We start from the raw sequence: 13,081 nt of genomic DNA on the forward strand, positions 1-13,081 counted from the left end.
CTGCTGCCGCCGCCGCCGCATGAGCACGGCGGGGGCGCAGCACGGAGCCGCCGCCGCCGCCCGGTGCCCCCGCCTATGTGCCGCGGGGTGAGTGGCCGCCGGCGCGAAGGTGAAGCCCGGAGAGCAGGCATCACCTTGGGCAGGGCGGAGCGGGCCGCGGCGGGGGCAGGGCCGCAGCCGAGACCGGGATTGAGATCGGGACTGGGGCGGGGCTAGGCGGGGCTCCTCTGTGCCGGGCTCTGCGGGGCGGCCGGGCGCGTCCCTGCGGGCACCGGTGGATGCGTGCGGGGCCGCTCGGGCACGGCGGGTCTCTGCGGGAGCCGCGCCCTGCGCACTCTCGCCCGCGGAGATGGTCGCAGGCCCTACGGTAGGAGCGGTGCTTGGTGTCCGGGCCTGGCGGTTGGGTCTGCCCGCGGCACGGGGTGGAGCCGCCGGTGGCACGGAGCCCCGCGCTGGGCGCGGGACGCCCTTGTCCCCGCGCTCCGTGCGGTGCACAGCCGGCCCGTGCGCGCCTCCCGCTCCGCCGGGCGGCCCTGCACCAGCCGGGGCTGCCGTGAGCCTGGCCCTGCCGGCCGTCGAGCGCTGCGGCTGTGCCCCCGCTGCCGCGCCAGAGGAGTAACGCAGCATGGGCAGTGGGTGGAAAATACGGCGGTTGGGATAACAACATTTGCCTCATGTGCCGTGCGACTTTGCCTGCCCAACGTCTGTCTGACTTAACGCTCCGTGGGTAGGAGTTTGTTAACCTTTGGGGTTTGGTTTTTCCTTTTCTTTCTTCTTCTTTTTTTCCTTTTCCTGCTTTTTTTTTTCTTTTTTTTTTCTTTTTTTTTCTTTTGTTTTCTTTTTGCAGTGGTGGAAATCTAGCACAGCAAGTGTTTCTTTGTAGGTACCGGTTCAAATGCTCGACAGAGGTTTGAGAAATAGGTTGCACATCAGGGTGGGGTGGTGTTTTTCTTCTGTGTAAACTGCTTTCAAGCACCAGGCTTTGTGTGACATGTTTAGAAATCCTCAGCTGGACGAACTGCTATGGCTATTTAGAGCAATAATCTGTCACTAGTGTGTATAGTGGAAAGTGAATTCCTTTGTACCTGTATGGTATAAAATCACCGTGAAACTTCTGTATAGCCTTGTGGTGTGAATGTTGTTTTTTGTGGATTAGTTTTTCCAGCATTAGGAAATTAGCTCTCCAATGAGTGTATTCCCATGAATGATGTTTCTTTAAAGAAATACTTGTCTGCACTGCCTTTATAGGTTATATTTCATGAAAAGGCTGTTTTGCAGGTAGCTTTCAGTGTGTATTTTGTGTAACCCTGAGTGACTGGATGTTGCTGATGGAATAGCCCCACCTTTTGGTTAATCCCTCATTGAAATTATACTTTTGACCAAAGAGTTTTTCTGGAAATTATACCTCATGCTGTGTGTTGTGAGTGCAAGTCTGTGTTGGAATATCTTTTAATGTCTTGGACTGGGGAGTGAAAAAATTATCTCCCTTCCTGAAGACTTTCCTATTTAATGTCAAGATAATTTTAACAGGTAGTTTCTGATGTTTCAGTTCATTACTGTGATTTTTTTATGCTAGTATAAATTAAGCAAAATATCTTTTTTTTTTTTTTTAAGTTTCATTTAAAAAAAGGATTCTGTCTGTATTTTTTTTCAAAAAAGGTGGAAATGATCTTAAACCAAGGAGTAGTTGTGGTGTGCGAAGTGACACCTGATATATGTTTCTGTGAAGCAATACTTGGTCTCAGGCTTAACTTTCAGTTTAGGTGTTGGAGGTGGCAGTGCTCATATTTTAGTTTTCATGTTGAAGAACTTCACAGATTATTTTCCAAAATTAAGGTTTTGAGCTTGAAAAATATTCAGTTGTCTTGGAGTAGATTTGTATTAGTTATCTTACTGCTGCTAGGAGCAACTTCCCTGAAATTACATGTAAGAAGCTACATGTAAAGAGAAAAAGGTGAAGGGCTCTCTGAAGTCCTTTTAGCTTACAGAAGGGGTTTGCTATTTCACCTTGCATTCAGGTTTTAGTTTAGGAAAGACATTCAGCTTTTCACTCAACAGCTTGTCAGCAGTGTGTCACATGATTAGAAACTTTGCAGTCTTTAAAATTCATGGTGATACTCTGCTAGACACAGTTGGGGATCACCTGTTTTTTTGGCTCTGGGTATGTTATTTGAAACCTCTCCTTGAATTCCACTATCTGTGAGCTACTTGCTCTTAGGAGATTGCTCCCGTGATACGAATTGCTAATGTTCAAAAGCACTGAGTGCTAATCAAGTCGCCCTGGCTCTGGAGTGTAACTGCAGAAATTGAAGTGTTGAAACTCCTTAAAGAACTTAGAGGGGAAGGTTTCCTGGAGTGAGTGTGAGAGTGCTGAACAAGGCAGCTGCTTGTGTGAGTGCTTAGCAGAGATTTGTAACAGCAGTGTATCTCTGGATATGTTTTCAGGCCCTGCCACTATCCACAGCTTAACTGTCGAATATCCTGTGCTAAGCATCAAGAAGATTATGAACTATCCAGTATGTGTCCTGGATACATGGATGATTCAGCATGGCTTCCATTTGGAAATGCAGTAACCATAGAAAGACTGGAAGTAGCAGAGTGGAGGGAGCACCCAAACATCCTTCCTTTCGTTTGCAACAGCTGCAGAGGCAACAGTCCTGAAAATGTCACCCTAAAACATTTAGTATATTACAAGGCATATAAAAACTTCCACTACATCCTTTATAAAACTTAAAATTACTGAGAAACAGGGTGCCCAGGGGTTGCACACTGGAGATAGGTAATACTGTTTTAATTGTTCCAAATGTAATTCATAAGCTAAATGGTACAAATCAAGATTTTGAAAGGGAGAACAGTTGCTGGGAGTATTATGGGTTGTTATGATTGTGTTTCTGCTCACCAGTGAGGTTTGAAGGGTTTGAGGTAGATAAATCAAAAGTGTTTGAGTAGATAAATCTGCAACATGGAGCCATGGATTTTTTTTTATTTTTTTTTTTTAATATGGATTAAAACCAGGATAGCAGGTTTGCTTTATTAAATTAGTAAACTAGGAAGTTTAGATCTTTGAGTTGATTTTTTTACAGACTGACCGTAACCATCAAGGCAGCATAACCCAAAGGAGCAATCACTGGGTTAGGTGCTAGAAAACACCTCTGACATATACCACTGTATTAAGCTTTTCCAAGAGCTGGCAAAAGTTCCTAGGTTTCCAGTTCTTGTTCAGTTCTTGGTGTAGGGAAATACCTAGTTTCTGCTGTGGTTGTCCTTTTCCTTCTGGCTATTTTTATTGCTTCCTCTTCCCTCCCTGTGCCATTCACCTTCTACCTGATGAAAGGGTTATGCCAGCTGGACAAGAAGTAGCTGACTTTTGCAGTATTTCTGTCAGCTTAAATCACGTAAGCTTTGAATGTGATACTATGTGACTCTGATGACAGCAAGTTTGTCATATCTTGAAGTAACCCTATGCCTGCAATGCTAGTAACTTTCTAGGAGCTTCTTTCCAGGCAAGAAATAAAGTACTGGTGTTTTATTCTTCTCCTTTTCCAGCAAATGCTTTTCTTGCTTGCTTGCTTATCTTTTTTGGCTACTTTTGTCAGACTTTGTTTTTGCAGTCAAGTGGACTGGTGCTAATGGCTGCATGATGTAGCTGGCAGCTTGCTGTAAAGGACTTTGGTGCTTCAGTTGTCTGTGAAGTTTTATGTACGTCATTTTGAATGTCTGATTATATGCTGCAGTTTATCTAGTCATGTCAAAAAGTCGGCACTTTGCTATAATGCAGCAGTGGGTAAGCTAATGAGCTGATTTTTTTTATTCCCTCCTATAAATATTCATAGTAAATGGCATAAGGGAAAGACAGTAACTGATTTTCAGAAGTATTTTTTTCTTTGATAAGTAAAGGTTGTTCGCCTTTTCATTTTGTTTTAGATTTACAAGTTAGGCTCTCTTCCACCAAAAACTTAATTTCTTTTTCTGCTTAGAGGACTTGGGTAGCCATTAGGTAAAGGTTTATTTTCTGCCATTTCCACATAAAGTCTTAAAATTATATCTGGAAGAAATAGTTTTTCTACTATCTTGAACAAACCTTCTCTCATGGAAGAAACACCTCTAAGGTACTTTCAGGTATATTATAATACTTTGATGGCAATAAAACTTTTGTACTGCTATATATTAAATCTTAGGAAGAGATAGCTGTTCAGTGTGTTCTCAGTGCCATTCCATCCTATTTTACAGTTCAATTAAAAAAACAATTGGTCCTGATAATTGACTCTCTCTGGGCTATTGACTAGGACTTCAATTCCTACGAAACAGAAACACAGGGTAAGGTTCGGCATGCAGGGGGAGTCTCTGTTTTTTTTTTTCCAGTGCTTGTAAAGGTTCAGGAACTGGGCTGGTCAACTTCAGGAAACAGATTCTCAGTACCACATTAGTTATTATTCTTTTTATAAATGATTCTGTTTACTGGATTGTGATTGAGTGCAATGTAGTGTTTGCCAACTTGAAACTTAATTGTGAGGCTTGAAGGATTTCCCCAGATTTTTAGTATGGTTTATAGGTAACCACAGCTTTTATGGATTGTTCTGTGCATTGAGCTTTTAGAATATAAAGCAGTTTGTACAAATAACTCTGCCATCTCCAAATTGCTTGTGAGATTTTTTACCTAACATTAAGTATTACATTTTTATTAAGGAAATGGTTCACATGCAGTACCTTTGCTAGCTTGTATGACATTAAAAGTGAACTGCATTCTTGGAAAAAAAAACCAAAAAACAACCCACAACTAACCATTTTTTCAAAAAGATAGTTGTGTAAGTTGTCATTTGAGACATGAACTTGAAAACCATGTGTTAGGTATGAAAGAGTAAAGGATTAAATTGAGGAAGGAGCTACTTAAGGTACAATTGGTGGGACTTTTGCAAATGCTCAGTCCTCCTTATGGTGCAAGAGGATGAGATGGGGGAGACAGCACCACTGTATTAATAGCAGTGGCCATTTCCTACTGCCGTCAAAGGAAGACTATACTGCTGTCCTAGTGAATAATTCTTTAGTGTAATGCTAGGTAACATACTGCTCATTTCTGTATGGTGTGATATTTGTGTGATTTTGCCATATTTAGAATGCTGGTTATCATGGTGTTTACCTGCTCTCTACAAGCTTTTTGAGTAGGTTCCTGTTGCTACAGAGACCATGACTCTTGCTGCCATGTATTGCTGGTTATCCTAAATTTTTAACAAAGAGTATATTCCTACAAGTGTGAATTCACTTAGGTAAATAGTCTGTTCTTGCAAACAATTTACTTCAATGTTTAAAAATGTAAACACAAGTGGTATTTTGGAATTAAGATTGCCTAGAGCACAAAGAATGCAGAAATCTTTTTATATGGTTCTGTTTAAACAAACAGAACCATAAGTACTTTAAACAAACAAACTTATAAGTACTTTGAAAAAGAATATTTCGACCCACGAATAGCTTCTGAGACTTTGGTATACATTAAATGAGATAATATGAAAAGTGCATTTGCTTGTGATTTAATCTGCACTGGACTGGGGGTACTCACATGTACTTCTATGAGAGGTAGAAGTGCTTTTGGAACCCCAGAATATAACCAGCTTCAGGGTTTCAATATAGGTTCTCTTCTGCCTAGCATTTGTGACCTTTTAAATAACTACATGTTTTCTCAGTTCATACCTATAGTTTTTCTATTTAATTTTTAATGCATTGCATTTTGACACTGTTCTGTCACCTGAGATTTTGTACTCCTTCCTTTTTTTGTGTACTAGTTTGCCTTTTTTTGTACAGTAGCATTTACCAAAGATTTTGTTCAGCTACTTACTTGCACTATCTGATAAGTACACATCAGCATAATGACTTAGTTGCTGCAGACTTGTTACTTTTTTTCACCTTTCAAATCATCAATAGCTTCATGATGATCAAAAGTGAAGTGTGAGCTTTAGCTTTGAAAATATTTTGGGTTGCACCAAGCTTTGGATACAAAGAAAAACATGGAAATATATATATGTATAGATGAACAATCTTACAGGTTTTGCAGAGCTATTGTGGTAGACAGACCAAAAAACCCTTAAATTTTGGTTTTTGTCTTGAAAAGTGTAATTTGATATGTGGTTTTAGCAACTCCTGGGTTTATGATAATAAGATATCATGTTTTAATATATGCTTAACAGACTCAAAAAATATACATTTCTATATAATATTTATTAAGAACAGACGTTTCTGGAAAATAAAAACTTAATAGAATATAGTGCAAGTAGAACAGATTCAGTAGTATTGATAAACTTTGTGTATCCATACTTGGTGTTGATTTTTCGGGTTTCCCTTGGAGAGAACTGTGTTTTTTGGAATGTAATTACAAAGCACTTTGCAGGAAGATCCTAGTATTAGCCATGGAAAATTTCAGACATCTCTGGCTCTTTGAAGTAGTCTATTTTCTGGTTGTGGGGTTTTTTATTGTTGTTGGGATTTTGTGGTTGGGCTTTTTTTAAATTATTTGGTGGTTTTCTTGTGTGTGGTAGTTTGGTCTTGCTGGTTTTTTGAGGGGTGAGAGTTTTTTAAGTAAATAAAATGCAAAGGTACTTTAAATTTTATTAAAATCACATTTATCTTTTCAGGGCAGGCATGTTCTGCATTAAAGTATCTTGGTGAATTGAATATGTGAATTCTGTTTATGTAAACTGAGAAAGTCCTTCAGCAACAGAGAGATTATCCATGTTTCCTGTAAGAGAAAGTTTCAATAGCAGGATTTCAGCATGAAAACTCTCCATGGTTTTGAGAGGTAGTATGAGAAATGAGAAAGAAAAACTTAACATGAAAGTAGAGGTTAAAATAAAAATTTTGAGCCTCAGATGTGACATTATTGTGTGTTTATTTTATGACAATTTCTTTTGAGTATGATGTTATTAAAATAACAGAAATGCTCAGGACTAAACTGTTGTAACGGTGACTATGTGTTTTTTCTTCCTAGTTTCCAACCTAAACCTTCCTTCTTTCAGTTCAAAGCAATTGTATTGCCTCTTGACATATCACTCCACGCCCTTGAAAAAAGTCCCTGTCCAGCTTCCTGGTAGGCTCTTTCTTGGTGATGGGAGGCTGCTCTAAGGTTTCCCCAGAGCTCTCTTATGTCTAGGGTGAAGAGTCCCAACTCTTTCAGCCTTTCTTTCTATAGAAGAATTGTTCCATCCCTCCAGTCGTTTTTATTGTCCCCTTCTGGACTCGCTTCAGCAAGTCCACATCCTTGCTACATTGGGACCCCCAGCACTTGTGTCAGTAAAATCTCCTCTGAATCCTGTTATGACCTCTGACCAGAATTATTGCTGCCTTAGAGTGGCTGAGCATCTTGCTGTTATTCTAGTACACACACATATATATATATATATCAACTTAGTATTCAGGAGGATGGAGTTCATACAAGTCCTCTATAGGCAGTCCCAGTAATGCCTAGTAGACACATCTGAGCATGAGGTCTGAATGATCAGTGCGAGTTCATTTCTTAAGCCATTGTTTTGAGAAAAAGAAAACTGCTTTGTGGTGGTCCTTGCCATTTAGTTTTGTGGTTAGAGTATTTATCCAAGAACTAGGAGTTCCATGGATTTCATGTTATTCTCAGTTTTAGATTTTGGCAAATGCCAGAATTTTGTATGAAAGGTAAATAGTGGAGGGGGTATCCTCTTTGCTTTTGCATGAACTTTGTCAGTATCAAATATTCAGGGTATTGAAAATCTGGATTAGCAGAGAAGGTGACTCAGTGACAAGGAATTCACCTAGGAGTGAGGCAAATATGTGCTTTTCTGAGGAGAAAGGAAAATGTGAAAATTACATGTAACTTCATGCAGGCCGTTTAATTTTTTGTGCTGTTGATAGCATTGTTGTAGCAATTATTACAGTGCAGCTTTCTGATCTTGGGAAGACTGCCTGTTTCCCCTGTCTGGATAGAAGAATGAATGAGGTAACATTTCACAGGCAAGGTGGAAAGGCAAGGGAGAGTGCAGAGAATCCATTTATCGGGTTGGAGTTCTACTTAGTCATCACTTCTTGCTCTCCCCTGCTTCCCTCCAAATTGAAGTGCTTTCATCCAGCTGTTGTTGGTCCTTTGCAAGCAGAACTAATGCTAATTTTTCATCTGCTCTGCTACCACTGAAAGGCAAGTGGCATTGTTTAAAATATGTAAATTTATTCACCTACTGCCTTTAGCTTTCTATTAAGTGTTTATTTAAAATAAGGATAATATTAAAAGTTTTAAATCTATTTGGAAGGGGTTTTTTTGCATTACTTAGTCAAATGTTAAAGAGAATTCTTTTTTTCTTTAGTATGCATAGATGTCCCACCACATCTCTGGATTGCTGCTGTGTGCATTTCTCTCTTCATTTTTTCCTTGCTCCTTCTCAGCTGTTAGTTTTGTTGGGGTTTTTTTTTTGTTTTGTTCTTGTGCTTTTTCTTCTTTACTTGACTTCTCCCCTTGACCTGGAGCATCAGTAAGCACTTTAATGTTTACTGGCATACTTTGTGGTGAATTTAGACAAACAAACTAAGACCTTGCAGTTCAAGATGGTTCAGCTCAGTAGCTGGCTCCACTTGTACAGCAGTTCAGTACACAATAATATATAGACACTCTTGGCACTGGCAGACTGTTCATCATCTGCATGAAAGCGGGTCCTACTTTTGCTGGAAGCAAAACAGCTCTTGGTTACTTGAATCCAAGGGTCTGATTTCCACCCACTAAGACCTGCAACCTGGTTGGAATAATCCAGACTTTGTAATTCATTAAATTGTCAGTAATGGGGTGGACATAGCTCTTCTTTTGTAACTTTTTGTTTTGTTTAAAGGATTTCAAGACAGTGTACACCTGAAGAGTGCTTGGAAAAAGCTAAGACACCTGTTAACTTGAGTCAAGCTGGAATTCTTGTGAAAAGTTAAGCATTTTCTTCCTGGCTGCTGGGAACAGATTCTGCTTTCAGTAAGTCTGGAAATAAGCCTGTTTCATACTTCATCTGCTTTAGGGTTTTAGCAGTGGAGTGGAATTTACCAGTAATAAAAACCTGTTTATTTTTATGTGCTGAATAATTAGGATTTTTGTGAGGTTTTACAAATTTATTTGAGGAGAAGGGGATGGGGGGGAGGGAGTGGTGGGCAGCTTAGTGTGTAGTTGGCTGAATTTCTTGCCTACATTTTCCAAGAGAAGAGTGCTTTATCTTACTCATTCGCAGCACCCATATCTTGGAACATCCATTTTCCCCCTTTCTGTCTTCTACCTTTAAATTAACCACTGAGCTCTTGGAGGACAATTTTTTTTTCACAGTGGGAGTATTTGTCTGTCATTCATATTATGTCTCAGATGGAAATACTGGTGCTCAGTTAATGGTCCTGCAGGCTGCAACCTTAATTGCTTGGAGGCACCATTTGAGGAAGCGGTGTGCCCTGAGGACACTATGTCCTTAGATGGATAGGAAAATTGAGTCCTTGGCATGATATGGTTTCTGTCCAAGGAATGTATTGAGGTCTTGCTTAAATAAGAACACCAAATACTCCATGTTTCTCACTGTTCCTCTAGCCTTAGTTATTCTATAGATACACAAAATCCGAGTCAGGAATCAGCATGTTGTGGCATCTCATAATATTGTCAAGTAAGTTTGAGAAATGTATTTACTGGCTTCAGCAAAAACTTTGTGTTAAAATTCTGTCATTGGCAGGAAAATAATGTCTAGTAAATGACTGATACTGAAAAGTCTCTATTTCATTGTCATCAGACTTTTTGAACCTTGGTAGGCCTGAATTATAATGCAGAATCATACTCCATACTTAAAAAGCAATAGTTTATTTTAGAAAGCTGGATCAAATAGTGTGAAGGGAGAAGAGCTTGTGAAAGTGTGGAGAAATGCAATCACTGTGAATTAATTTAGCATTTCTAGTGAAGGGACATCCAGTGTCGTGTCAGCATTTCTTCTCAAAGTGCAAAAGATGTCAATAATATGTAGTTTTTTAATATCTTACAGGTTGTCAGAGATGGTGATTTGAAGAATCATACTTCCAATATGAACAAAGCAAAAGCATCATCTGAAAAAAGGTAAATTTAAAACTACAGTCACATCTTAACATCAAGCTATTTGAGATTTGTAAAAAAAACTATCTTAGTAAGAATATCTTTTATCTTCTTACTAAGAAGATAAGTAAAATACACATTGTGTGTCTCTAGTTGGGATGTGCACGTTGGTGTGCTGAAACATTGAGGGAGTCAATACTGATTAACACAAAGTATCTTCACATTTAATAAATAACTTCTTAAATATAAATTTTCAGTTAATGATACATACTAAATTTAATTGAAAATTTAATTAATTTCATAATTTTATCCACATATTGGTAAACAAAAAGTTTTTTCTACTGAAGGAATTAAAGAAGTTTATAATACTATATAAGAAGGCATGAATTTGCCGTAAGATGTATGTCATCCTGCAACAATCTTGCAATCCAGCACATAGCTAGGACGAACCAAAGTGGGATGCAGAAGATGCCAGGTTGGAAAGTCGTGTTTGTTATTTTCATGTGAACGTAGATGTCTTAGCTAGCATTTGCGACATGTGTGAGATTCTCTGGAAGGCTGTTAAGTTAAGGCACCTTGTTAAGTCAAATAATCTAATCAGATTGAAAAAAAAGTGAAGTCAGCAAGATTGGGAATTCTGGCTTCAGTTTTAGTTTTCTGAAGTACTAGTTATTTTCTATGTGAGGAGGTGAATTTTCATGAAGAACATGCTCTACTGTGAATTATGCTTGTATGTTGGGATCTATTTAAAATTTGACTTCAAATTCTTTCATGTAGAATCATCCTTACTTTTGCTTACTTTGGGTTAGGGTTTATATCAGGCTGGTTTTCCCTGTTTTTGTGAGGGGTAGATCAAAAGAAATGGTAGAAAAACTCTTATGTTTTTTTCTTGTGGTAGACTAGCCCCTTAGGCATTATGATAAGCAAAGCAAGCTCTCTGTCAGCAATGAGTATTCTTGAAAATTATAGTGCATAAAATATTTTATCACAAAGAATATTAGATATTTGCAGGGTTGCTACTTAAGTGCCGTTTATTCTTCTTTACTTAGAGACAAAATGAAAGTTTCCATCCCTGCAGTTCAAAACAGTTGTTCCCTAAGTCATGAATAAGTTATGGTGACTCTGTGTACAGAGATAGCTATGAACTCTAATCAGAAGTATCAGCTCTCTAACCATTACTTGATAACTGTGGAAGTGGTTGAGGAAAAAAAAACAAAACCATAGTTTGAAATTTTTTTTGTTAGAATAAAATCTGAACAAACTCATGAGAAGCCTACCTGTTTTAAAGGCTCATGGTAACGTGCTAAAATGCAGATCTGTTTACTGTGGGGGAAGAAGGAACTCCCTTGTACATCTGTGTGCTGGCTGACTGCAACCAGCAGTTTCAGGGGAAGTAGGTGTAACTGAGAAACCTATGACATCCCTCATTTGACTATTACATTTTGTAAGGCTTCTTCCAAGGTCAATAGCTAAAAACCATTCTAAGACAATTGAATTTTTATGAGCAGCTATGGCTTAGAGTTGTCTTTCTCATTGTGGGTAGACATATAGAAAGCTACAATGATGTGTTTTAGCATTTGCATAGTGGAAATGGCATACAATGAGTAATGGAGGATTGTGAATCTTACCACTTCTTCATTAAAAGAGTTCAAATGCTTAAATCTTTTGGGAGTGAAAGAAGTATCCATGTAATGAGGAATCTCTCTTTGAGAAGATATCTTCTGGTTGAGGAAGTTCACTTTCAAATGTGAACCCCTTCTTGATGTTGTTTCAAGTGTGAAGCCCTGAAGTCCTCAGTTCTGGGCATGCTTCCTTATTATATACTTGTGGCTTTCCTGACCAGAGAAAGAGGAAATCCACAAAGCTCCCTGGTTAGCTAGAGTCATGTCATGTTCTAGGTTTTGGTAACAGTTGACATAAGGACAGGGGTGCTTCCTTCCAGGCAAAGCGGTGGTGTGAGGGGCATTTTGAACTGTAACATTTGAATATGGAATGAAGAAAGAGTTTCCTGCCTGTGGAGATAAGAACTGTACCATGTCAACTAAGCCTGGTAAACTTCACCTCAAAATGCTTAAAGAAAGTGTAAATCTATCAGAGAATAATAACTATTGGTTGTCTTTGGACAGGGTTGAGCACTGACTGGATACAAGATCAGTGGTAGCTGATGACTGTCAGAGGGAAATGGTGCCCAATTTACTTCTGGATGTGCTCTGTCTCTTTCTGGTTTCAGCTAATGGTGGCAAACATTCTGGTTTTTTTACTAATGATCTGTAAGAGAGGGAAGTTGTTGAAATTATGGACAACTTGAAGCTCGAAAGATCTGCAAAACTGCTGGAGGACCAAATTATTTCAAAATACTCTTGTAAAATGCAGAAAATGGTTAAGAATATTTGGAAATGGAAATATGTGCAGGATACTATGCTTAGAGAGGTATGTCACTGGAAGAGATAAAGGACAGTTGCATTTATAGTAAGAAGTGCCTAAAATGACAATATTAAACTTCAGGGAGAAAGCCTTTCAAATGAAGGGATACAAAGAATGAGATTGTCTTTGGTTATTGAATCATTTTTGCAGGTCATCAGGGACTGGTCTGGCATATATGTGTCATGAAGAGTATCTCTGGTGTTTATACAGATCTGAAGAGAATAGTTTTTATGGTTCTATGAAGTTTCTTTTGGTGCTCTTTAGTCATGGTTTTTAGGAATTAAAGATAACAGAGACTCTATGTAACCCTCAGTGACAGAGTGCTATTATAAGAAGGCTTTAGAATGGACGGGATGAAAAAAGTCACTCCTAATAGCAAGAAGGGTTCCTCACCTTGTGGGAAAACCAGTCTCTTATTGTTTCTGTGCCCCTCCAACATCAGTGACAAGCTCAGCCACTGAGCTCTGGAGAGGTGCATGGTGGTGTGTCAGGTCAGTCTGAGTCATCTCATTTTTTTCTGACAATGGCTTTTGACTGAGTAGAAACCATAGTTAGTCTTCTTGTTTGATGGGTGATGATTCAAATTCATGTTGGATACTCCAGACAGAA

The 13,081-nt window shown here is 39.0% G+C and overlaps 1 protein-coding gene across 1 annotated transcript in view; it reads left to right on the top strand.

Moving 5' to 3' along the window:
• The first annotated feature begins 257 nt into the window (after positions 1-257).
• The window catches only part of AGTPBP1 (ATP/GTP binding carboxypeptidase 1), a 66,073-nt gene continuing 53,249 nt past the window's right edge, over positions 258-13,081 (top strand). Inside the window, exons 1-3 of the mRNA XM_066568805.1 lie at positions 258-367; positions 8,835-8,965; positions 10,002-10,072. Coding sequence (XP_066424902.1) covers positions 10,041-10,072 — 32 coding nt within the window. The 5' untranslated portion in view covers positions 258-367; positions 8,835-8,965; positions 10,002-10,040. The remainder of the gene's footprint in view (positions 368-8,834; positions 8,966-10,001; positions 10,073-13,081) is intronic.

This window comes from Molothrus aeneus, chromosome Z, assembly GCF_037042795.1.
Source record: "Molothrus aeneus isolate 106 chromosome Z, BPBGC_Maene_1.0, whole genome shotgun sequence".
NCBI classification, from domain to species: Eukaryota; Metazoa; Chordata; class Aves; order Passeriformes; family Icteridae; genus Molothrus; species Molothrus aeneus.